The 26537-nt window shown below is 38.0% G+C and overlaps 2 protein-coding genes across 3 annotated transcripts in view; both read left to right on the forward strand.

Moving 5' to 3' along the window:
* The window catches only part of KCNIP2 (potassium voltage-gated channel interacting protein 2), a 124788-nt gene extending 111337 nt beyond the window's left edge, over positions 1-13451 (forward strand). Inside the window, exons 2-9 of one of the 2 annotated variants that reach the window (XM_088132511.1) lie at positions 1988-2090; positions 3972-4146; positions 6710-6779; positions 8756-8826; positions 10217-10324; positions 10440-10544; positions 10978-11040; positions 11378-13451. In XM_088132511.1, coding sequence (XP_087988637.1) covers positions 1988-2090; positions 3972-4146; positions 6710-6779; positions 8756-8826; positions 10217-10324; positions 10440-10544; positions 10978-11040; positions 11378-11425 — 743 coding nt within the window. In that variant the 3' untranslated portion in view covers positions 11426-13451. The remainder of the gene's footprint in view (positions 1-1987; positions 2091-3971; positions 4147-6709; positions 6780-8755; positions 8827-10216; positions 10325-10439; positions 10545-10977; positions 11041-11377) is intronic. The other variant, XM_025165245.2, reaches the window with a different exon arrangement.
* Positions 13452-20336: 6885 nt separating this feature from the next.
* OGA (O-GlcNAcase) overlaps positions 20337-26537 on the forward strand; it is a 42223-nt gene continuing 36022 nt past the window's right edge. Inside the window, exons 1-2 of the mRNA XM_007425941.3 lie at positions 20337-20813; positions 26321-26372. Of these exons, the coding sequence (XP_007426003.1) occupies positions 20588-20813; positions 26321-26372 (278 nt within the window). The 5' untranslated portion in view covers positions 20337-20587. The remainder of the gene's footprint in view (positions 20814-26320; positions 26373-26537) is intronic.

The raw sequence follows: 26537 nt of genomic DNA on the forward strand, positions 1-26537 counted from the left end.
GTAGGTTAGGAACCTGGAAGTAGGTACTTAGGGTAGCTGGGTTCCTTTTGAAGTTTCATAGTAAATTCTGTATTTGGCATCCTGACTTCCTTTAAGCTTTAAGCTTTAGTTTGTGGTATAATCTCATTGATAACATTTTTCATATGATTATTTTGTAAGAAGGAGAAAAAAGGATTCAGGTTAGCTGAGAGTTTAAAATTTATGCCATGAAGCAAGCAATCCTATAACAGGAATTTGTAGCATGTATCAGAAAGGGATAAACCCACCACTAAATGTAAGGGTAACGCATCAAAACTGAAAAGGATTCAAAAGTCCAGTCACCAGAGCTAGCATATAGGAAGCAGCACAGGAGACTAAACAAAGGATCGCAGATGGGAAAAATTGGCATGAAAGAAGAGGCCAAAGCAGGAAGTTTCTGTTACTCAGGTTACTGCTGAGAAATGAGGGTGGAAATATTTACAGTGCAGAATTAGCAAGGGCCAAGGAGCATTAGGGGCAGGGATGGGCTGATAAAGAAGTGTGATGGATTTCTAGTCAAGATAGCAAAGAAATAATATAATTCTTGTAGCCATTTCTGAAAATTAAAGATACATTAGCAAAAAACATGGCTAGCCAAAGCCATGCTTAGTAGTCTACCTAACATGCCTCATGCGTAACATACAGAAATCATTAAGCAATTTATGGGAACTCTAACCATGGAAGGTGAAACTGATGGATTCTTATGCAGTGCATTCGATCTAGAACACGCAGACCAGGATGAAGCTATATTTGCTTCCTGGGCTGATTTATTATTTATTACCCATTTAGAGGCTGTTTTCTTGGCCATTTGATCATAAAGCTGTGTGGCCATCAACTACTGCAAACATAGCTAAGTTTTCTAGGTTTGTGGTTGTAAAAGGGTGAGAAATGATGTATATACTCCATTCTGGGTAGGAATCATCTCTTTCTAGTTAATATCTTGATAGAAATCAACTGGTTTGATATGTGCATTAGATCATAATGAAGACAAAAACGTGTGTGTGAAAATGTGAGAGAGTGACTAGTTTTTAAAGTTATTATTTCAAGTGCAATTATTTGTGGTTTGAAATAGTGCCAAGAGAGTAGGTGCTGAAGTAATGAAAGCCAGGACAGCAAAAACAAATGAAATATAGTATAAGTGGTTTCCTATACCACTTATACTTTTGAAATGCATGATCAGTTGCTGCATTCTCAGTGCTTTTGCTCAAATGAACTACCATGGAGTTGTTTTCTATTTTTTGTTTTAAATCTTTTCATACCTGCTCCATATGCATGTATTTCTAACTGCCTTTCGGTTTTCTCATATTTAGAATTACATGTTAAAACTAAGACAGGCATCTGTATGGACACAAAGGTACAGTTTTGCACCTCCTTAATGTACAATGCTACAAACAGGAAGAAATAAACAGAAAGTGATCTTGCAGTTGTGTGATTTTCACCCAGAGCTGAGAATGTGGCAGGATTCAACTATGCTATTCATTGGATTTTACTAACTATCTTTTAGTTGTGCAACCAGGAACAACAGTATGTTTTCAAGTGTCAATTCCATGACTCCACAAAATGTGTTGGAATGTACTACACTTGGGTCCCTGGGTATGCAGTTTTTTCATGATGTCACTGCATGCTCAGCAAGTTCATTTGACACTATTTAATTGAGACTACTTAAACTTCTAAGTGTTGTTGGGGAAAAAGAGGATCCATAAACAGCTATGTTCTGTTTCTTTCTCATCTTTTTACTGCACAATTTCCTATAAATACCATTTTGATTGTTAGGAATGATTCTGTGTTTTAGAGGAGTTTTGTGCTGTTACTGAGTTGGACTCATTTTTTTGCTGCACTGAGGCTATGCATGTTTGTCTACTCTGATTTATTCCATGTCTATTATGACTGACACTTAGGGAATGATTGGGGTAGATGAAAGATGCCATGATATGTTAATTCCTTGTTGGCGATTGTCATTTTTTTGCAGGCAATCCATCTGGTCATGCTAAAAAAGCCCTGAAGCAGCGGTTCCTCAAGCTGCTCCCCTGCTGCCGCCAGCCTAAATCCATCCCCTCAATCAGCGAAAGCAAGTGACACTTTGTGCCTCTTTATTTTTTCTGTGCTGTGACATTATAACATCCAGGAAGGGGGAGAAAGGATTCCCTCTGTATAGAAGTTATATAAAATCCTTATGTGATACTTTCCTTGAAGCAAACTTTAGATCAAATGTATAATAAGAATTATATGTTAGTAATACATAAGAAGATACAAAATGGATACCAAAGGCAGATTTTCTGATTGGAGCCACTTATACTGCACCATTGATTTGTGGCAAAACTGGGTTTTTGTTACCTTCTGCAAGCTCTTACTACAGTGTGCAGAACCATTATGGGAATGAAAATGGTGGATTTTATCCCAAGATAGTGGTTAATTCTTGCTCTGAGATGGATCCTTTCCTTTGCCTATCTGTAAACCAAGCTTTGTAGACAAGTTTGTTGTGTCATTGTTAACATCACACCAGATACAAGTTAAGAACATTCTTAATGTCCACAGTCAGCAGTTTGCTCAACTCATTACCAGTAATAATAGTTGTATGCTACTGCCAAAGACAGCATACTCTTCCAGGATGTTTTGGTGATTTGTGTAAAGTTTGAATAGTCCAAATGATAAGAAATGCACTGCTTTTCTCTCTACTCGTTTGATTTTGAAACACTTTTTAAAAAAAATTAGCCCCTAGGAAAAGTATTGTCTCAAGGAAGGGAGATGCGCAATGTATTTATTGTATATGTATCTATCTACACTCACACACATCCCTTCCATATATACTGTGGATTGAGCAGAAAGTACTGAAGATTGTCTTAAACTGAGAATGCAAGGGTTCTTCTGTAACTCTCAATAGCCTATTAAGTTCTATGCTGCGATTGACCAAATACCTCTGGGAATCTCACAGATGGTCAACACTATATCTTACAACTGTGTGTGATTTACAGATGTCAATATGCATAGTCGCTAAAGGTTAAGCTTTAGAATTCCACAGCTTCAGATTTCTATTTGCATATTTGGGTTTGAGTCCAGAAAACTGGTGGGGAGGGAAATGTGTAGTTATGCTTGTGTGCTGTGCCTCTTATATTTATTCTTTTGGCTATTGTGAATTAGTCTATGGTTTTACTTGCCTTGCAACTATCAGTAATTTAACAAAAAGACTGAATGTTTTTAATGCCTGAAACTTTCTACCCTCTGTCTTACAAGGTGACACACTTTGTTTTGTGTTTGCATTAAATCACCAGGAGAGTGTAGAGTTTGGCTTTAGTGCAGAGTTGGCTAATGTAGGAATATCTTTGAGGTGCAACAGCTCTTTGAGAATCCAAAGTATATTTGTGGCTTTGCTGCCTACTATAAGAATCTCTCTCCCCCACTGTCTTTGTAGATTCATATGCATTAGGTAGTCTAAAAACATTCCAGGTTTTTCATGTGTTTTCTCATCTAAATGAATGTAAATCCCTAAAGTTCTTATTGTACAGGAAGTGGCAAGCATACATTATTCATTTCTTGTGCTCATGGATGATAGGATAAGCCATGGTCTTCAATTCCCACTGATACCTGGCCTGAAATTTATTTTTCTCATTTTGATCCCTTTTAAACACAACAAGTAGGGGAGGTTGGTTGATACATACCTATTATGAATGGACTAGAGGTCTACTCTTCCTCTATTTCCTCTAGGCTATAATGTATCACTGGAGCTCTGGATTTCTGACTATGCTACTATTTTAAGACTGTATCTACAGAAAGTTCTGTAGCATGCATACATACATATTTGCAATATGCTCTTCTACTAGGAACTTAAAAGGGGACATCTATTCTTATGTTTAGCCAAGTGTAATGAGTCTTTTTGTGCCAATGTGGGGATTGGAAAAAAATTGAGTATCTTCAAGAGAAAAGAAGATGCAGTGAAGGGAGGGAGGAGGAGACAGAGGTTGGGTCTGTCTTACTATACTTCTGAGGTTCTTCTTTCTCCCTGCAGACAGTGTAGAGGATGAATTTGAGCTCTCCACTGTTTGTCATCGGCCTGAGGGTCTGGAACAACTACAGGAGCAAACCAAGTTCAGCCGCAAGGAATTACAAGTCTTATACCGAGGCTTCAAGAATGTGAGTTGGAAAGAATCTTCCCTTTCTAGCTGGCATTTCCTTCTTGTGTGATTTCACTCTTTCCTTCTTGGGTTGCTTCTCTTTTTAATGAAAAATATACATATTTTGAAAATAAAAGAGACTGTTTCCAAATTCATGGACAGAGAACTGTAAGTATTTGTATACTATATACTCATGTTGTTATACCATTGGTAGTTTGCTTATCTACATCCTAAAAACTTGAATTATTCTGCAAGCCTTTTTTGTGATAAGGTATTTTATCTATATTATCTAATCTAAGACCACATTCTGGAAACAATTTTTTCTCCTCAGAACCAATGTCCACATATAGATATCTGTCTTTATTAGGACTCCAGATAAATATATCTCCCCCTCTTTCTGAAGGTTAAACAGCATTCAGCTGCTCTTCATTTTACTTTATCCCCCATTAAGCATTTGGAGACCTGAGGAAGATCATGGTATGCAGGTGGAGAAGGGTTAATCTTCTATTTGCAAAATCTCCTGTTCTCTCTTCAGTTTAAAACAAGATGAAAAATCCACCTTCCATTGTTGCCAATTTAGTTTGGAATTTTTCAGAACATGATGGGTGAATTTTACAGAGGAAGTGGCAGCTGAGGGGGGAGGCATAAACCTCCCCTCTTGATTTTAATCAACATAATCCCACACATGCACAACAGCATAAGGAAAAAAAACCCAGAAGGATAGCTGCCTGCTATATATTTAACACATCAAATTGGTTAGTTTGAAGACATTATAAAACAGCATAGAATGATAATTATTATAGAAGTGGCTTTGTGTCATTTTCCACACAGAGCTGCAATTATACCATTTGCCTTTGAAACACTTAGTTCCATGTAATTCAAAGTACTTAATTTCTTCCTCCATAGTAGAGATACCTTTTTGCAGTTTGGATAATAGACATTATGGCTTCCTTTGATCCTGTACAAATACTCCTTGTTCTTGTCATGTTGGTTATATTTTGACTAGAACATTCTCTTATATTAATCTTCCCCATCCTGGTATACCCCAGAAGTATGATTCCCATCATTTGTTATCAGCAGGTTGAATGAAAAAAAGGTAATCTGTATCATTGTAAATTGTTAGATACAAAAAAAGGTGGTGACAATATTTTCTGTACTTAACAGTTTTTTATGCATATGTGCCTTTGAGTCAGTCTTGACTCCTGGTGATTGCCTGAACAAGTTCATGCAATTTTCTTGGGCTGAGAGAGAGTGACTGGCCCAGAGTCACCCAGCTGGCTTTGTGCCTAAGGCAGGACTAGGATGCAGTCCCCAGGTTTCTAGTCTGATGCCTTTAAACACTACACAAAACTGGCTGTTCAAGATATACAACAAACACTTCCTCTCTCTGTATACATACAACACTCATAAACATAGCTCTGAAACTTCAGCCACTAGCCTGATAGGTAGGTAGGTGGACTGATTATGTGCAATTAACTCAATGTTGACTTTCAGGGACCCCACAGATAGATTTTCTCTAGGATGATTTATTCCCCAACCTAATCCTTTGGGTCTTCTAACAGTGTACCCATTGCTGCTGTAATGGGGTTCATCCAGCTTGCTGCTAGCTGTCCTCTTTTTCTCTTTCCTTATACTTTTCCTAGCAGTATAGAGTTCTTAGGAGAACTAGGTCTTTATATAATGTGCCCATGTCATAATTTGAGCTTGGTCATTCTGGTTTGAGAACTCTGAGTTGATTTGTTCAATTATTCATTTCTTTTCTTGGCTATCCATGGTATTCTCAGAAATCTTTTCCAACACCAAAACCATCAATACTTTCTATCCTACTTCTTCAAAGTCCAACTTTTGCCTTCATAGAGTGTCACAAGGAAAACCTTTGCACAATTCTGATTTTTGTAGGTACAGATATATCATAGCATCTAAATATCTTTTTCAAGCCTTCATTGCTATCCTACCAAGTTTGAGAACCAGTTTGGTATAGTGGTTAAGGGATCAGGCTAGAAACCGGCAAACCGTGAGTTCTAGTCCCACCTTAGGCATGAAGCCAGCTGCGTGACTTTGGGTCAGTCATCTTCTTTTAGCCCTAGGAAGCAGGCAATGGCAAACCACTTCTGAAATCTTGTCAAGAAAACTGCAGGGACTTGTCCAGGCAGTGGCCAGGAGTCAATACTGATTTGAAGGCATCAAAAAACAAACAAAAAATTCTTTTTCAAGCCTTCACTGCTATCCTATCAAATTCTAGTCTGCAGCATATTTCTTGACTGTTGGGTCCTTTGCTGTTAATAGTTGATTCTGAGAGACAGCAGCTATCCACTTCAGTATCTTCATTGCCAATTCTAAGGTTGGTTGCTAAACCTTTTGACATTAGTTTGGCCTTCCCATTTTTTCACTGCCAATACCCTAGGAGATAACTAGTATCCAAGTTCTCCAAAAGGTGAAAATTCTTCTTTCTGTTATTAGTTTGATGGGGAAACTAAAGTCAGCTTCTCAAAGGTTTTACTGATTACACTACATGCCACACTTGGGATATTGTAGATTAGCTATCCCAACTAGTGAACAATGTACACTTTTCTATACACTAGGAATGCCCTAGTGGGATTGTTAATGAAGAGAGCTTCAAGCAAATCTACTCACAGTTCTTCCCACAGGGAGGTAAGTCCTTCATCAGGAGAGCTAATATTTTGGAAATGTTGCAAGGCCAGGTAAGGACAGTAGCCTGGCTGTTTTTGGAAATAAAAGGGGATATTTGCATGAGAGACTTTACATTCTCATCTAGTTATAGTTTCCTTACCTTCAGTGCCAAACATATATCCCTGGAATAATCCTCTGCCTTCCCTCACAGGATAAACACAAAGTAAAACGTGAACACTGTTCATTGGATCATACATCAAAGGAATACTGGCTGTTGTTCAGACAACTGTGGCACTTTTAAATATGACCACTTTCTTTGCCTAATGTTAAATGGATATTTTACTTATTTAGAAGGTGTATATAGTTGTTCAACTCATATAATCATGTCTTCGGATAGTGTTTATCAAATATAAACCAAACAAACAACAATTACAGGTAAGAAACCATACAGAATAGTATGTTATCCATAATGTAGCACTGAGTTAGGGGCAACCAAACACACACTCCATCTCCAGAAGACAAGCTCATCAATCATCCTGGCCCAATACCTGGGACTGAAACCAGGTTTTAAAGCTTTCCAGAAGGCTAACAGTGTTTGGGCCATCCTAATCTCAGAGGGAGGGATAATTTCAAAGGGTAGACATTGCCACAGAATAGGCACAATTCCTAGATCCAGATGACATTGCCTCATGGAGAGGATCTGGAGCTTGCCTATCCTGTGAGAGTGGATGGGATGGGCAGAAATGGTCAAAGGCAGGTAGTCCTGCAAATAACCTGGTCCTGTGCAGAGAGTAAGAAAGATGACCTTAACAGAGATATGAAGGAACCATTACCTAGGCAAAACGTGCTGAACCATTTAAGTCCAGAATGTTTAGATAACATCTTGAAGCAACTCAGACATCTCCCTAATTTACTGAACTATAAGAAGGAGGTTAAGGTACAATACAATCAGACTTGCAAGATTCTGTTATTATACTCAGTCTAATAAAAGTAGTTTTAACCTTTATGTAGAGCTGATTGCCTGGTCTGGTCTACCTAATAGGGCTAACATTAGTCTGGTCTACCTAATGGGGCCCATGTAGGGCTTTATAGGTGATAAACAGCACCCTGAATGGCATCCAGAAGCCTATTGGGAGCCAATCTAGCTCATGAAGTAGTAGTGCACCCATAACTACCCATAACACCCCATTCTGGACCAATCACAACTTCTGGATGGTCTTCAAGGGCAGCCCTAGGCTTTGTTTTGAAACCAAACTTCGTGATTATGTTTTACAGAACAATTCTGTAAAAGTGGTGCTTGCTATACTATCCCCGAACCCTGAAGGCTTGCCATAGCTAGAGGCTTTATTCCCTTTTCCTTTAACTTTCCCTTAATAAAGGGAATTTATTATGCCAGTTCTAGGCTGGCATAACCATTGATCCATATTTAGAAAATGAGGGATTTAAGGTGTTCCAATTAGTCTTAGAATACTGTGTTCTCAATTCTAATGGAGTACCACCAGCATAACCAGAATAGCGGTGGAACTTTCAGCCACTGCATTGGGAGACCTCTAGTTGTGGCCTTTGTACTTTTTTGTTTACTTCCCCTCTGACATGTAAAAGATAGTACACTATATTGCATGGCTCTCTCAATTACTTTCACAGAAAGTGAAATAACAGGATGGTGCATTGGTTGCTGATAGAGTTTTAATAGTGCTGTTTTACTACTGCTCACTAATTATTGCTAGAATTATTGTTAGAATTGTTATTAATTTGATATGCATTTGTATTAGTACACTCCTTTGCATATACAAAGGTGGGGGATAAATGTTGAAATTAGTATAGCTTTTGCATCTAAGAGTGAGAGACCATCATGTTATAACATCGACAACTTCAAAAAAGTTGTAACTTAGCTATTTTCTCTACTTCTTTCCTGACAGCCAAGTAATTTGATAAAATCAGCTAAAATATGCATATATGATACTTCCTCTTACTTGGTTTGATGTATCTCTTTTTAGATTCTAGTACATATGCAACTTTTCTTTTCAACGCATTTGATACTGACCATGATGGCTCTGTCAGTTTTGAGGTAAGATTCCACATATTTATTTATATGTGAGTCCCTATAACACAAAGTTCTCTGGGCAAACTACTGAATAAAAGCAACTCTACCTACTCTTGTTAATTATGTATTTATTTATCATACATAATGATACCATAGTGACTTTGGGCAGCAAACAGCAGTTAAAAACAAAAGCCACAACAAAAAAATAAAATACCTAACTGTCAAGATAAAAACCAGTCAAACAGCCGTTAAAATAACCATCTTACAGGCTCTGACAATATGACCCCCATGCCTGGGAACACAACAGGTCCTTGAGAAAATCCAGCAGGGTTGGGGCCAATCTGTTATCTAGGGGAATGATGTTTCAAAGGAGAAGTGTCATAATAGACAAGGTTCTTTTCCTGGGGCCTGCAAGATGGCACCCCTTAATTGACAGGACTCATAGCATGTCTCTTCTGCCAGATCTGATGGGGCAGGTAGAAATGATGCCTAAGGATAAATGCCTTCTGCAGAGTAACTAATATTATTGAGGAAATGTCATTTCTCTTAGCAGTTATAGCCAGGGCTCTTATAGACAAATTGAAGCACAAACAACACAAATTTGCAAGAAAGCAATAACCTCCTCTAACCTCACTCCATAAAGATGGGCTGCAATAGGATTTTACACCAACTGCTGATGGAAGTTACTTTGGCCTCCAGGAATGTTATGTGTTCAAATAAATACCATATCTACAGTTAGAAAAACTTTTAAAGGAATAAGTACTTCTGTACTTTTGAACCTTGTCATTCAACTAATCATTGAGGCCACCTGCTGGTACTAACAAAATCTGTATTTCTGTGCCTCAGGGTTTAACACATGACAGAACACATATTTGAAAAGGGATGTTTACCACTGACAATACAAAAATAGGACAAGAAATTGTGTCACGGATTTCCAACAATTCTAATTAGAGAAGATGTTGAATATAATTGCCCGTACCTGTTTTATAAGTATTAAACTACTGAATATTGAGCAATTTTATCTTCACCAGAATGTTCTCCTCTAAGGAAGCCATGAATAGAATCTAGCAGTTTGTAGCCACTGGATCTACCCTACATTCCTGCAGCATATATTTTATTATTTATTTATTTAAAACATTTATATAGCTGCCCATCTTATATTGAACTCTGGGTGGATCCCAACCAACAATTAAAACATCAGCAATAAAACAACGTAATACATACATATATCTATTAAAACCTCAAACATTAAAAACCTGGCACCAAAGTTAAGCTTCCACATGTCCATCGTTAAATCCTCTCGTCCATCTCACCCTATCCTGGTGCTTGGGGGGAAAGCCAGGTCTTATATCACAACTGCAGTAGTGCTTCGGCTGTATTTCATCCTTTCTTCACTTCCTTGTCTCTCCTGCAGGACTTTGTGGCTGGCTTGTCCATTATTCTCCGTGGTACTATAGATGATCGGCTCAGTTGGGCCTTCAATCTCTATGATCTGAACAAAGATGGCTGTATCACCAAAGAGGTACAGACAGTAGAAGTCAGTAGGGCCAGAAGATGATGAACTTTGCTGAATTTTCTTCAGTCACAATTCTCTGGCCCAAATTGGCTAATAATTCTTTTTGCATTTTGACTTTCAGGAAATGTTGGATATAATGAAATCCATTTATGACATGATGGGCAAGTACACTTATCCAGCTATGAGAGAAGAGGCACCCCAGGAGCATGTGGAAAATTTTTTCCAGGTAAGCTAGTATCAGGATATTTCCATGTCAGTATCCCACACTTCACCTGTGAAAACCTTTTCATGGCCAAGAGTATGAATTATTTTGGTCCACTTTTGGAAGGACAAAGCCTTCATCTTCCTCCTCAAATTTCCTTTTACTTTTGGTTCCTTCAATGTAGGCCCTGCCTATAATATAATTCCTATAATTATGTTATGAATTTCTTTACAACTTGAATATTTCTGTCTCCTTAAATATTTTCAAAATAGCATTAAGGAGATATAGAGCCATTTTCTACTGGTGGTGCTTTTTAAACCACAGACATGTCACCAGACCAGTTGCCTTTGGGCTGGAGATCTGTGTTGAGTTTAGATATTATAGGGTGTTTCTCTGCATCTGAAGATCCTCCTAGGAAATTACTTTGCTTCTTCTTCAATTTTCATTTCCATTTCAGAAAATGGATCGGAACAGAGATGGTGTAGTGACTATTGATGAATTCATTGAGTCCTGTCAGAAGGTAACACCATTGTCCTCCTGGCATCGTAATTCTTTATAGCAGCGAATAAGTAAAAAGTGCACAGCCAGTCCTATTCTTTGCTCTACAGATGAGAACTTTTTATCACCACCATCAAATCAGTTAGATCAGGATGTGATATTTCACTACTGGCACTAGATTCATATTACTATTCCTGTGGTGCAATTAGGGGAGTGGGGTGAAGAAGAGGTTGGAAAATACCCTTTCATCCAAGGTAGGTTGTGGGGAAATAGAGTTGAAACATCATGTTTAATAACAGTAAAGCTACACCTTAATTTCCCCTTTTTCTAAGGCCTTGATGCCATCTTTTCTCTGGCAGGATGAAAACATCATGAGTTCCATGAAGCTTTTTGACAATGTGATCTAGCTGACCACACCTGGAGCCAAGACCATCACACACACACCAGGGCTTCTTTCCTTGGCGTATCCTGAGGCACTCTTCCCTTGGCTGCATGGACAAAGCAGCCCCATTTTGTGGAGACAATCCTCATGTATTCAAGATCCAACTGGGGTGGGATGGGGGAGTCCCTACAATGGGAATCAAGTGGGAGTCTTTGTCTGGATTGGATAAGGCTAAGCAAGGAGTGTGTCCTAGAATTTACAAGCACTTATTCTGGGAAAATAACTACAAAATGAATCAACTTGTTGCCTCCCCAAAAACTGCACTGACCTATCAATATATAATGTGCTTATCCATAGGACTTCTAAAATCACAGCAACCCTATGATCCCTCATTAGGGCTTTCACACTCTCAAATGGCAATGTAAGCATCAATTGCTAAGAACTCTTGTAAATGCACTCCTACCTACAAGGAAGGGAGTCTATCTGATCTGAACCAAGGTTCTCACAGCACATGGGGTAATATTCTAATGCTTCCAACAAGTGGAGGCAATATTTTTCAGTGTCAAGATATATTGCAATTCTGCTGCTACAATTAACTGAACTCTTAGCTATTCTGGAGAAAACTGCAGAAGAACGCTATTTCGCTTTGAGAATTCTTTTGTTTGCATCCACAAAAAAAGAGTGGGTACTTTGTATCACTCAAGACCTAGGTGCAAAAGAACCATTAGCTTTTGTTTAGAAATTAGGGGATAAATTAAGAATTATGTTGGGATTGCTAGACAGAGCGCTTAGCCAAATAATTGGGTCAAAGATTTTCACTGCTCCCTGTCTTAGTAAATAAGGTGAAAACAGAACTAGAAACAAGGGAACTTACTTAGTGGAAATATTTAGGTCAGAATGGAATCTAAATCTGTTTCTATGTGACCTCACTGGATGGGTTTCCATGTGGCTCCAGATGATGATGTTATATTACTTTTAGTTACTTTCTACAGTTAGATTCTCTACAGAAGTACCAAGAGCTCCAGCTTCCTTGAATGAGAAACCAAGGGATCAGCTAAGAGTTTTGAGTAGCAATATGCTTAATGCCATGGTAATATCCATGTATGAGGGCTCTGGGCTCTTGTGGTATTAGTCAGGGCAGAATTCAACCTTGTGCCTTGTCTCTGAATTATGTGAATAGACAGATTACAAACAGAAGTATCATTGGAGTGGAAGAGAAACCACATGAGAGAAGGAAAAAATCTAGGGGAAAATAGGGGGAGATATATCTGGCTGTTCCTTTCCTGTGTCAACAATCTCCTTTTTCTGCAAAGGAACTTTCTCTTAGCACTTGCAGAGTGCTATTTCTGTGATTTTGTTTGTTGGTTTTGTCACTACAATATTACCATGATAAACAGCCTTTGGGCCCTTCAGTAGCCAAAGCATTATGAATGACAAGCAACTTCAGACCATGCTTTGCTCCAAAGGAGTGCCAGGTTCTGTACTGAACATAACAGTAATGCAGCCATGCTAAATAGCCACAACAGGGATGCAGTAAACAGACAGTAATTGGGAAGTGCTAGGGAAAAATCAGTATTAGTAGAGGAACAAGTGGATAAAACTTAGATCATTTATAAAACACTTCGTTGAAAAAAATAAAGCCTTTTTAAGGGTTTAAGTAAAAATAAAAATAAATACAAGGGTGCTGATGATACAGAAGCTGTGTAAACTCAAGAGTACAATATGGAAACTAAGTAAAAGAGGAAGAGAAGCAGTCTGGAGTAAAAGTATGAGGAAAGAGTAGAACTTTAACATTGAATACAACATTGACAAGGGTCAATTTAAGGAGAAATGTAATGTGACAAGAGATGAGACTACTTGAGACATCCTGAATAGTCTGGAGGGAAGACGCCCAACAGGAGGGAATGAAGTAATGAAGATATTATATTGAATCAAGACAAGGGGTATAGGAAAATAGGCAGGCTTTATTTAAATTCAAAAAGAAAACAACCATGAAACCAAACAACATGAAAGCAACCATGAAAATTCTAACAGAGGCAAAGCTGAATCATAACAGACAAAGAAGATACCAAAATATACTGTGTTATCGATACATACTAGCCTTCCCCCAAAATGATGCCCACAAATTGGCTGGGCTACGATACATCTGAAAATAGTGTTTTGGGAAATACTGTTGCATCTCAAGAGATCAAGTAAAAATCTAATGGAAGAGACATGCTAACCTTCCCCAGCCTGGTACCCTGTAGAAGTGTTACGACTGCAGCTCTTAAGAACTCCTAGTCAGCATGGCCAAATTATAGAAGTTGCAGTCTTAATACATATGAAAGGCACTAGGTTGGGAAGGATGCAACAGCTAATAGCTAGATGGCACAGATGACTATTTTTCATCTTAGCTCCGTTGAAATAAACAGCTTGTTCTAATACACAAATATTAAATTTAATCCACATTTCTTCTTTAATGGCAGTCTGAATTATACTCTGCTCTGATATCTCCTCTTAATAACCAGCCCTGGTAACTTCTGATGTTTATTTTTCAGTTTCAGATTTTTTTTTCAGCTCTTAGTAAGCATTAAGGTACCTTGTCACACAAAGCAAGATCCAAGGCTTTCTACTATAGGAACTGCAAGTGGAGTAAATATTTCAGGACTCCAACAGAAGTACAGGAAATAATGGAGTGAGTCTAGAAATGGAACTGGCTGGCTCAGGATTTATTAGCTATGCAAACAGACTCCCATGTGCACTGTAGCCCAGATATGGCTCTTCCCCTTGCTATTTTACATTTTGCTAATCCATTATGCCATCATTTCTAGATCCTCTTTTATGTATATTGTTAAGGATCACTTAAATCTAGTTCTGAAGACTAGGGCAGATTCAGTATCACCCATTAGATGTTTTATTTTATGTGGGACTAAATAATAGACTATTCCATCATTTTAAAAGGTTATTTTACTTTGGCATATATATACTTCCACCTGTGCCTCCAAATGAATGTAACTAGTCCCACCTTACTTTAATTCTCCTCAAGAACATTCCTTCCACAAAGGGATTTTCTTCAAAGAAACAGTTTCTTAATATTATGTAATTTTCTCTTGTGAGAAAATCTATTTTGCTTACAACACATTTTCTTAGCTTCCATACTTCATTTCTGCAATCTTCAACATTTCTGTTCAACTAACCTCAAATGGAAGGCTATTCAAATACTGTCTTTTAATTCCCAAAGGCCTGCAGAAAGAGCAGAGGTGGGGGAGAAAAAATCACTTCAGTCCCCAGACTATCCCCAATGGCCACTCAGGTCAGCCAAAATAATTGGTATTGCCTTACTATTCTCTGTCTCCTTACAACAGTTGCCTAAAGAGATATATGTTGCTAAAATTGGTATGTGATGCCATTGGAAATAGCTGGTTCTGTCTAGTGACCATTCAACTTAATATGCACAGTATATTACCATCATACATAAGTTTTCCATACTGCTATGGACAGAAATGTCTTGCTGTGGTATGGAAGCTCAGCATAGTATGGGGGAAATGTACACTTTATGCTCTATGCTCAACATGGAGAAATGTCATGTGGGGGGCAGGATATTTAAATTGGTGCTGATAAATATACCTGGGGCAAAATCAGATGAGTAGCCTTTCTGGCTGTTCCCACAGAACAGTTTTCAGTATAACAGCCAAATGACATTTCGGTGAGAGGAATTCCTCAACCAAGATAGATAGAAGCATGGCTGCTATATATCATTCCCTTATAATACTATCACCAAAATAATTTATGCTTATTTTGCCTAAACTAGCATATGCTTTTTATTCACAAACACTCAAGATGGCCAATACATATAAAGCCCAGTTCCCCATCCAACTCATCACAGTCTTGCCTTCTCTATCAATTCAGCAGGAGATATTTTTCCACTCCCAAGGAAATAAAAATCCTATAACTAAAAACAAATCTGGACTTTTAAAATACGTATCCTATTCATAGATAGAGAGGGGGTAATGAAGTAATGTGCATTGTGATGTCATAATGCAAATACCACAACTTGTGTCAGATACTGGACCTTAAGTACATAATTGCAAGATTTATGTGATGACACCACTATGCACTTGTCATCATTTTGGCATCATCACAGTTTGTTGCACACACAGGTGAGCTAATTCCTCTATTTTCTCTTAATTCAGATGCAATTTTAGACCCATGGGAAATTATCCTGGGAGCAAATAAGGAACTTCACACAAATTTTCTCATCACAAGGAACTCTACAGTCAACCCAGATCTTTTACCATAATGTTAAAATAAGGGCTTCTATACCCTTTCTGAGGAAGCAATTCCCCATGCAAGGGTATTTTACATTTGAAAATAATGTCTTGGGCTATATATGACATTTCAGTTTGAATGCAGATTGTCTTCCTAACATCCAATTAAAGTAAGTTTTCACAATTATAGATGGTACAATTTATAAATTTACCCACTATCGCTCCTGTAATGCATGTTTATGGGTAAAATAAAGAGTTTCAATTTGCTTTAGAGATTATGACTACATGAACCAATTATTCTATAAAACATGATGTCAGGTGCCCTTCTCATTTGGCATTACATTTGCTATTTTTCCGATCATATTGGCTTGATTTGATTCATAACTTGACTCTGCAAAACTTATATAATTCCTTCCTAATTTGGTGCCTCCAGATGTGTTCAGGTTTTATCACTGCCAGTCAGCAGTCCGCTAGACTAGAGAGGGATGATAGGATTGATAGTTCAACATATCTGGAGGGGTTAGTTTGGAAAAGTCTGCTCTAATCTATCTTTCATCTTGACATATTGGTTCAATATGTCTCCGTCCTATTTATTGATTACTGCAATTACACTATGCCTTGAGCAGATATTAAATACATGGGTGAGGCTATATTCAATTCTAGAAGTTGGAGACTGATGATGCTGTTCATTGTTCCTTCCTTACTCATATACCAGCTGCTTCCTTCTACCTGTGCTGTCATTACAATCAATAGTGGGGGCCAAACAGCCTAATTCCACTGCACGAGCTCTGCTATCAGCTTTGCATTTTCATCTGTGTATATTTTGTACAATAACAATCAGATATGACAATAAAATGCACCCCCAATGGCTATGCACAAACACCATGGCCTCTGCTACTGTTGCTTTGCTATGTTCTTTTCACAATGAGTTTTGGGATATAATGTGCTTCAAATGGAATATATGCTCTTCCCTTTTACTCTTCAGTGTCCCTTCCATTGAAACATGGTTACTTCCACCTTAGCTCATCTCCCTGTTTCAGTATAAGGTCGTGAGATTTTCTAATAAAAAGTCTGCTTTCAAAAGTATAGCACAATACAGTATAATCAATATATATAATCTATCTATCTATCAATAATATATATACATTTATAGATATATTATATATATATCCCGGTAATGAAATGTTTGCAAGAAAAGAACCAAGCTCAGAGAACCCCAAGGACTCCACAATTATAATAAATTTTACAGATTCTATATAAAATCTCTTTAAAACTTGTTGGCTGTATTGATTGTTCCCTTTGCCCTTTTGTGAGGAATAAGTAGCTATTTCAATATTTGATACTGATTCTTCTGACTAGTGAAACTTCTGGTTCTCCAAATTAGATGCTAATAGGTCCTAACTATATTTTGCTTACAACTGTAGTGCTGCCAATTACAATCATAATTAGAACACATCTAATGCCTGATGAAACTCAGATCTATTTTGTACTTTTAGACATTATCAGTTCAGGTATAACCACTCTCACAATTTGTCTGCAGAAACAGTAAACATTTAGGTTCAACACATCTCAGAATATCTAAGTTTTCCTAGGTGAATGTATTATGTAAATTTATGCAAATATACATATGATCTCTATAACAAAAAATGTGCAAACTATGCAGCCACAGCTTCTATTTCTCTTTTGCCTGGGTTCATTAAAGGATGTGAAGCTTTATTTCATAATACAATTCAATATTCTGTCATTTCACTTTCTATGCATTGAATCCCAACTGCATAAACTCTGCAGATGTTCAAGCTTCAATTATTCTTTTCCTCCAATAAATTTTTAACCTTTTATTTCCTTTAAAAGTACATTTACATCCCATTTTTGTGAAATATGTTGCTGGCCTGGGTTTTGTCTAATTAAATTGCTAAAACTTACCACGATCAGCTAGCTTTTGAAGTACTAGTAAACAATTTCTGAATTGGAATTTGTTTTCTTTCTTACATTTATACCCCGGCTGTCCTCTAGAAACTCAGGGCAGAATACATGGTTCTGTTAAATTCTCCATGCCACAAAATCACATTTTATTTTTACAAAACTATGAGGTAGATTAGGCTGAGATTGATTCAATGTAAGGTATCTAAGTAGCTTCATGGCAATCTGAAGATTGGTTTCCAAGGCCCTGTCCAATACCCTATTGCTCATGTATAGGTGTGTGTGTGTGTGGGGGGGTATTTCTCAAAGTGCCAATTATGAGGTCTTTATAAGTAGATTTACTGATATAGAAAATATCTTCCTGTAATCCTTTCCCCATGCCTGTTGAATGGATAGCCAGCAAAGTAGAAATGTTGCTAGGCTGCCATGCATTTTATTTCTTATGTGAAAAATCGTCTTCCTTGAAGAGAAAGACAACTAATAGTAAAGATGTTCAATTTTAAAGATCCTTATATTTGTCAATGACAGCAATAATTAATAATGTACTATCCCTGCTTCTACTGCAAACATGTTGCCCAAACTATTTGACAATATTGCAACTGGACCTTCCTATCTGTGCTGCAGGTACAGAGGAAAAAAAGGTTGACCCAAAATGGTGGTTAAAACAGGAGTTTACCTGACTGGCAATGCAGCGTGTTTGTGAGACAACAGGTCTCACATCACTTTCTTACTTCCTAAGTGTCTTGCTAAGTGCAGAAATGACAAAATGTAACAATCAGCAAAGAAGCCTAGAATGATAAAATTTGTGATATTGTAATATTTCCTTCATTTACAAATAATTGGAATTGCTAAGTTTAAAAAAGGAACTGAAATATGAGGGTTCTCTAACAAATATCTAAAAAAAAATAGGTTGCAAGTTCTTGTTTTATATGTTAAGATCAGGGAATGCAACAACAAAATAGCTATGCTGTGAACCCACAAGCTGGTGAAATCTATGTTGTTATAAAAACTGACAGCCAGCTCTATTTTCAAAACTACAACTACAAACTTTCAAGTAATTCTGATACTCTGGAGTTGTTTGATTGCGACCCTAGGAACCCAGGAGATTTTTTTCCGATTTTCCTTTTCAGAACTGGAAAAGAAGTACCAGTCTCAAAGAAGAAAAATTTAACTTTTCCACCTACAAATTTAAATCCTACATAAATTATGTAGGATGCACTATGCACCTGATGAAGTGAGCTGCAGCTCATGAAAGCTTATGCCTTTTAATAAAATGTGTTAGTTGGAAAAGATGCTATGAGACTCCAGGTTTTTTTTTAACCTGTTCTGAAATCTCAACCTTGAAAAGTCACAAAAGGATTGCATGAATTTAGGTGGGGGACATGGAGAAGAACTTTGGATCCGTGAATCCAAAGCTACACACTCAACACAAATCTCACACCAAATTGTAAGAAAACAGCAACCAAACTTGGATTTTTTTTTTAATTAGGCCAATGCCACATTATCTTCAGATTACCCATCAATTCTTTAGTGTATCCTTCCAATCAATTTTTCAAACGACTGGTTATTTTTAATATTTTTTCTGTCAATTACTATCCCATTAATATCAGTATTTGACACTGGGTAATATTTATTTTATTTAAAAGCATTTGTATTTCCTGCTCCATTAAACCTTGGTAAATATATAAAGCTACTGCAGATGTAAATAAACAATATCAATGCTGCCAAGTATTTTACCATTCTAGGTGTAAAACGATTATCAAATTAACAGTATTAAATTAGCTAGATTGGCACGGTTCTACTAATTAAATCCAAGATTCACTCCTCGTTCCTCATAATCCACCAAATCCGCTGCAGACTTCACCGGCATTACCCTTTCTCTCGTGCGAGGAAACTCAGAGCCTGCGAAGTCCAAAAAACATCACGGAAGGCGGCAATTGCGAAGTTGCCAAGATCATCCAGGAGTTATCAGCAGTCGAGCTGGAGTCGGAAGGCTTACATTTTTCCCGCTTTGGCCAAGAAGTAATATATTTAGGCAATATAGCCAGCTGATACTGGAAAGACGAGATTCTCCGGTGAAAATTAGAAACAGGACAATTACTGAATAAGCCAACCAAATTAATGCCCCATTCTATCTCAGGGCTGCCTGACTGCCGATAATTCTCCAGGGTTTAGGACAGGATTTTTACCGCTTAGAAATACGGCAATCGAAAAGAGATCCTTTCTGGTTTATCGGTGAAATACAACTTTTCTAGTATGTATTGCTGAGTTATTTCGTTTTTATCTTGTCGGTTAGATGGCTGACGGAATGCAGTACCTCCCTTAGGCGCCCTCAATGTTGCTCAGCAACCCAGAAACAAAATAAGGAAAGTAAAGCTCCTCCTTCTCTTTTACACAAGTAATGAAACGAAACTCAGGCGGAAGGAAGCCGCTGAACTTTTCGGCCTACACAAAACTCCACCCCCTTGCGCAACGTTAGCTTAAACAAAATTATCATTCCCTTTCGCGCTTTAAATTCTGCGCTTGCGCTTTAACACCCGCTACTTTGTTTATTTCCCTTCTTACTTGGGCCGTACCCGCTGCCGGCATCAGTACAGTAACTACGCATGCGCCATAACGCCTTGAGACGAAGCCAACGCCGGTCACATGCGCAGTAGACAACCGTTTAATTTTTGCGCGTGCGTACAGGCGTGCCCCTCCTCCTCTGACCCTGTTAAGCATGCGCAGTTTATAGTCTGCCAGCCCCTCACGCCTGCGCTGTAGAGTTTTTCTGTCATTCTCCCCCACCCTTACAATTAGTCCGTTCGTTCTCTGAAGCCAGTGATGTGTTGACTGGTTTGCTCTCGCTTCATGTTTCTGGCTGGCGCGCGGAGGAAGGGAGGTGGAGCTGCACGTGATCAGCAACCGCGGTCCCGGTTGGCAATCAAGCGAACAGAGCGGTTGGTTCCGGCTTGGACCAGTTGGGGCTGGTTTTCTCCGCGCAAGCGCAGCCTATCCCGGTTAGAGTGCGGGGAAGGGCGATGGCGGCGGACGGTAGTCCTGGAGCAGATCTGGCCGGGATGGTCGCTGAGACGCGGGGGGAATCTCAGAGCGCATCCGGTCCTAGTTCTACGACCGTTTCCTCACCTCGAAGTGAGTCGCCCCCTACAAGACCGGACCCCTCGGGCCCAGAAACGGTTCCCGAGAGTGGCGCCGGAGCTGTGGGCAGTGGGGGAGCACGGCGATTCCTCTGCGGCGTTGTGGAAGGTAATGGGGAGATCTCGGAAACGGGAGGGACCCGGGGCTGGTCAGGATAAAGAGCGCTGAAAAAGAGGACCCGCCATTGAACAAAGCGTTGCTCCCCCTCCTGCCGCCGTGCCTTCCCTGCTCTTTACCTCTTTGTGTAGCGTCTGACTCCGCCCTAGCAGTCAAATCTGACGGTGGAGGGAGGTTAATTTGGTTCATTTTCTCCCCAGTTTCAGTTGATCGCTTTCTGTAAACTTGTGGGGTAGAAGCCTGGTGATTAACATAATATCAGGCGTGAAATTAAGTCTTTAAAAGCAGTCACAGATTGCATCGTTTGTGAAACGCTTTTTGTGTATAAGCTTTTTTTTAAAAAAATGTTGCAGCAATATAGGTCAGATGAGTTATGCTGATGATCATCTTAAACCAAACTCTGTCAGCTTCGGAGGTTCATGTTGAAGGGGGTTGGATGAACGCACAAAACAATATTACAGAAGTATGTGCACCCAAGCAACAGAGTCATCTCTCTCTAAAGTCTAATTATCTGAGCTACAGACTTTCTGGGAGTGTTAGCAGATTGTTCCCACTAGGCTGTAGTATTAACTGCACCTAATAAACAGATGTTTGATATAGGTAGATTTGTGCCCACCTCATGATTGTCTATGAGGCTTAAATTGATTGTGTCTGCTCATTCTCACAGACTTTTTCCTTTGTCAGCACTGAGCAAACGTTGACCGATAATCTTCTGTGTGTTTGTTTTAATCAATTATTAAAAATACTGAGATTTTCTTATTTGTGAATTCTAGTATATGTGTATGTATTTATCCTTTTTATTTTGTTATCTTTGGTTTTTATCTTTTCTATACATTGGAAGCAATAAAATTATTTTTAAAGTGACTAACTCAAGGTGCTTTCATTTAATATATAATATAGATAATTGGTTATTTTAATAGTAAAGGCCCACATTATATAATTACTGGAATTACCGTTCCCTACAAAAATAGACTATTGCAGGCTTAGGAAATACAGTATTTCTCTTTAGCCATTGTACCATTTTCTATTCTGGAGTGAGTGTAAAAAACATCACTAAGGATATCATTCAAACCTGGGATTGGTTTTCTTTCCACCCACATAGTAACCATATTGGCTGAAGTAACACTTTGCTTTATTGGCTCATGCTGTAGCAGAATATATGTATCAAAACAGAGAAGCAGTGATATATAAAGATGAAAAATAAGCTTATGTTCAGTCATAATATGGAGGATTTTGAAGATGCATCTAGATTAATAATTGCTTTGTGCAAACTTCAGGAATGCGGTAATTTAGATGATTAGCAGATATTTCCAGGTGTGCAGTAAATATTATATCAGTCACAGTATATTTCAAACTATTATTGAAAGCTATTATTATTAAACAATTGAGGCTGTAATATATGTCATGCTTATTGGATTCCACTTGTGCTAAATCATAGCTAGGCTGGATAGATTTAATCCCTCCCCCTGCCCTATCTTGTAATAAAAAACTTTTAATAAAAAAAATGCCAAATAGATGGTTTTGGCAACCAGAGAGGAGTATAACAGCTTTCCATACTGTCAATTGTTGAAGTTTTTGGGCTTATAACTGTAGTACCTTAAAGATTTCAAACTATTTTAGTATAAGCATTCTGGGTTATATGTAGCATGTTATTCTGAGTTATGGTGGTAATGATTATAAACAATGGAGAAAAATAAAATGCAGAACAGATTCACAATGGCTACTAACAAAAAGGATGGTGAATAATAAAAACACACATTGTTTTGTTGGTGAGCTGATGAATGTAGAAATAGATATTCCTCCCAGCTTAGACAGATGGAGTTGTCTCCTTAGCTATTTTAATTGAGCACCTTATGATTAGTGATAGCGATCCTACTTTTTGAATATTCACATTTCTGAGATTAATAGTTGAAAAGAGACTGGTTGAAGCAAACTGTCTTCATGGATCCAGTCAGGACCAAATGCAGTACCCAAGGAAGCACAATCTGTGGTTTTGGAATCACAGAGAAGATACTCTTCCACTTTCACATCAGAGAAGCCTCAAAATGCTAGAGGCTTCCATCTTTAAATGGATATCTGCTGGAGGACTTAGTATCGGAATAGGATCAAAGCAAGAGAGGTAATCTCTGAGAGAGTTCTGTCAAGACTTGTAACCATGTAATGTCAAAAAATTTGACTCATTCTTACTAGCAATTTGAGTAGCCACATGGTTGCCTGTGGCAGAAGATGTGGCTATGATAATTAATACCAATGTCACTATGAAGATATATTAGAATATGCATTAGAACAGATTTTCAACTAGAAATTATTTAATTAGAAATTATATTTAATTATTTAAAATGCTTATTGACTTTTACTCAAATACATTGGGACAAGTCCTAGTGTATATTTTTTTATACAAGAAAAGTTGGAGATTGTTCATGTGTAATTGTACTAATATATATAGATTACTTCCGGTATCTCTTAAACTTTTTAACCTTACGATTAGTGGTCTAATTTTTAAAATCTTTAAGTGCAGCTTAAAGTGTAGAGCAAATTTGTGCTGATAGTTCAGTTTTGTAGCCCTCACTTTTTTCACTGAATTTGCTACAAATATGGCACAACTCCCCAATTTTATATAATTCCTGAACATACATTTTTTCAGTAATGGTAAAAGATTATAATTTTATATTTTATTGTGTGTGCAGCTTTGCAATACTCTTGGATCTGAGGCTGCTCTTGGAACATCGGGTGGAAGCTTGGTATTCCTTCATGTATCTTAAGTCTTTATGTTTGTTATGTAGGGCTTCCCTAAAGTGATTGGAAAGTACAGCTAATGCAAAATATGGGGGCCATATTGTTGTCTGATATATATTTTACAGGACTGTAAAACATCAGTCTTGAATTAGCCTTACTGACTTCACAGTTGCCTTGTAATCCAATTTATTTATAAAGTTCTAAACTTAGGGCAAAACTAGCTCTATTTTTAAAATAATTTTTCCCATAATTTGTGATTGCTATTATATATTTAATGTTATAATTTTTTAAAATGCTAAATATCTTCAAGCTGCTTTTATATTTCCAAGATAAAAACAACTTAAGTGTGCTCAAAATCCATGCTAAGAAGCAGCAATTCGGCAATCTAATGAAACCCCCCAACGAAAAATGAATCACTTAAGTTTTTTTTAAAAAACTGAAATGATGGAACCTTTTAAATTCTAGTTGGTAATACATTTCTCAAATAGGGGGCTATTACTGAAGAAAGTACAGTGGGGCAAAAAAGTATTTAGTCAGCCACCAATTGTGCAAGTTCTCCCACTTAAAAAGATGAGAGAGGGCTGTAATTTTCATCATAGGTATACCTCAACTATGAGAGACAAAATGGGGGAAAAAATCCAGAAAATCACATTGTCTGATTTTTAAAGAATTTGTTTGCAAATCATGGTGGAAAATAAGTATTTGGTCAATATCAAAAGTTCATCTCAATACTTTGTTATATATCCTTTGTTGGCAATGACAGAGGTCAAACGTTTTCTGTAAGTCTTCACAAGGTTTTCATACACTGTTGCTGGTATTTTGGCCCATTCCTCCATGCAGATCTCCTCTAGAGCAGTGATGTTTTGGGGCTGTCGCTGGGCAACACGGACTTTCAACTCCCTCCAAAGGTTTTCCATGGGGTTGAGATCTGGAGACTGGCTAGGCCACTCCAGGACCTTGAAATGCTTCTTATGAAGCCACTCCTTCGTTGCCCGGACGGTGTGTTTGGGATGATTGTCATGCTGAAAGACCCAACCATGTTTCATCTTCAGTGCCCTTGCTGATGGAAGGAGGTGTTCACTCAAAATCTCACAATACATGGCCCCATTCATTCTTTCCTTTACACAGATAGGTCGTCCTGGTCTCTTTGCAGAAAAACAGCCCCAAAGCATGATGTTTCCACCCCCATGCTTCACAGTAGGTATGGTGTTCTTTGGATGCAACTCAGCATTCTCTCTCCTCCAAACACGAGTTGAGTTTAGACCAAAACGTTCTACTTTGGTTTCATCTGACCATATGACATTCTCCCAATCCTCTTCTGGATCATCCAAATGCTCTCTAGCAAACTTCAGATGGGCCCGGACATGTACTGGCTTAAGCAGGGGGACACGTCTGGCACTGCAGGATTTGAGTCCCTGGTGGCATAGTGTGTTACTGATGGTAGCCTTTGTTACTTTGGTCCCAACTCTCTGCAGGTCATTCACTAGGTCCCCCCATGTGGTTCTGGGATTTTTGCTCACCATTCTTGTGATCATTTTGACCCCACGGGGTGAGATCTTGCATGGAGCCCCAGATCAAGGGAGATTATCAGTGGTCTTGTATGTCTTCCATTTTCTAATTATTGCTCCCACAGTTGATTTCTTCACACCAAGCTGCTTGCCTATTGCAGATTCAGTCTTCCCAGCCTGGTGCAGGTCTACAATTTTGTTTCTGGTGTCCTTCGACAGCTCTTTGGTCTTGGCCATAGTGGAGTTTGGAGTGTGACTGTTTGAGGTTGTGGACAGGTGTCTTTTATACTGATAACAAGGTCAAACAGGTGCCATTACTACAGGTAACGAGTGGAGGACAGAGGAGCCTCTTCAATAAATAGTTACAGGTCTGTGAGAACCAGACATCTTGCTTGTTTGTAGGTGACCAAATACTTATTTTCCACCATGATTTGCAAATAAATTCTTTAAAAATCAGACAATGTGATTTTCTGGATTTTTTCCCCCATTTTGTCTCTCATAGTTGAGGTATACCTATGATGAAAATTACAGGCCTCTCTCATCTTTTTAAGTGGGAGAACTTGCACAATTGGTGGCTGACTAAATACTTTTTTGCCCCACTGTATTTCTCTCATCTAACCTAATTACTTCATAATATGGGCATGTGAGAAAGAATACTGTTGTGAATCTTAAACCATTGGTAGGTTAATATGGGTGAAGCAGTCTTTCAAATAACTTGTTAAAAACTGCTTAAGACTTCAATAATAATTCAGTCACTTCTGGCAAACAATTCAAATGGCACAGTTAAAGAGCAATAGTGTAGTCCTGACCAAACTAGCAAAAGCTTTGTGGTCATAGAGCATATTAAAACATTCCTACCAGATATGCATGGGTAACTGAGGCTAAGATCAGACATCTCCAAATGAGACTTTAGCATATAGTCATAACAGGGTGACAATAATTCTTGGCTGCTGCTGTAATCTGAGCCACCTTAAGTAGCATTTAGTCCAGGAGAACTCGTAAACTCCACTCTTGTTCTTCAAAGTAGTACACTCCATCTGCTGTTACATCTGCTCACATAGGATTTCTGTTTTAACTATTTCCCATAGGTGCAGAAGGTAGGTGGGTTGGTAGACAAGACAGGGTTTTAAATTCTATTTGATCAGAATATTCTGAAACAAAACATGCATTTAGTCAAAGCTTTTATATTCTGAAAGTTGATTATTTCAAACTAATTTTAATAGTTAAAATTTATACGTTCAATATTTCCCACAGGTTTTTATGGAAGACCCTGGGTTATGGAACAGAGGAAGGAGCTGTTTAGAAGGTATATGACATAGTGTTTGTTCTGCAGTTTTATGCTATGTAATTGTTTGATTGTCCAAAATTCAATTAAAGCATAAGTGTAAAGAACCAAATAATAAATAGTAAGTTATTACAAAATCATGTAGTTCTTGCCTTTATTTACTTGCAATAAGTTTTCCAAACTGCT

The sequence above is a fragment of the Python bivittatus genome, unplaced genomic scaffold, assembly GCF_059951505.1.
Source record: "Python bivittatus isolate LINGU-HERP-01145 unplaced genomic scaffold, Pbiv_v1 ctg000980_np1212, whole genome shotgun sequence".
Taxonomy (NCBI): Eukaryota; Metazoa; Chordata; class Lepidosauria; order Squamata; family Pythonidae; genus Python; species Python bivittatus.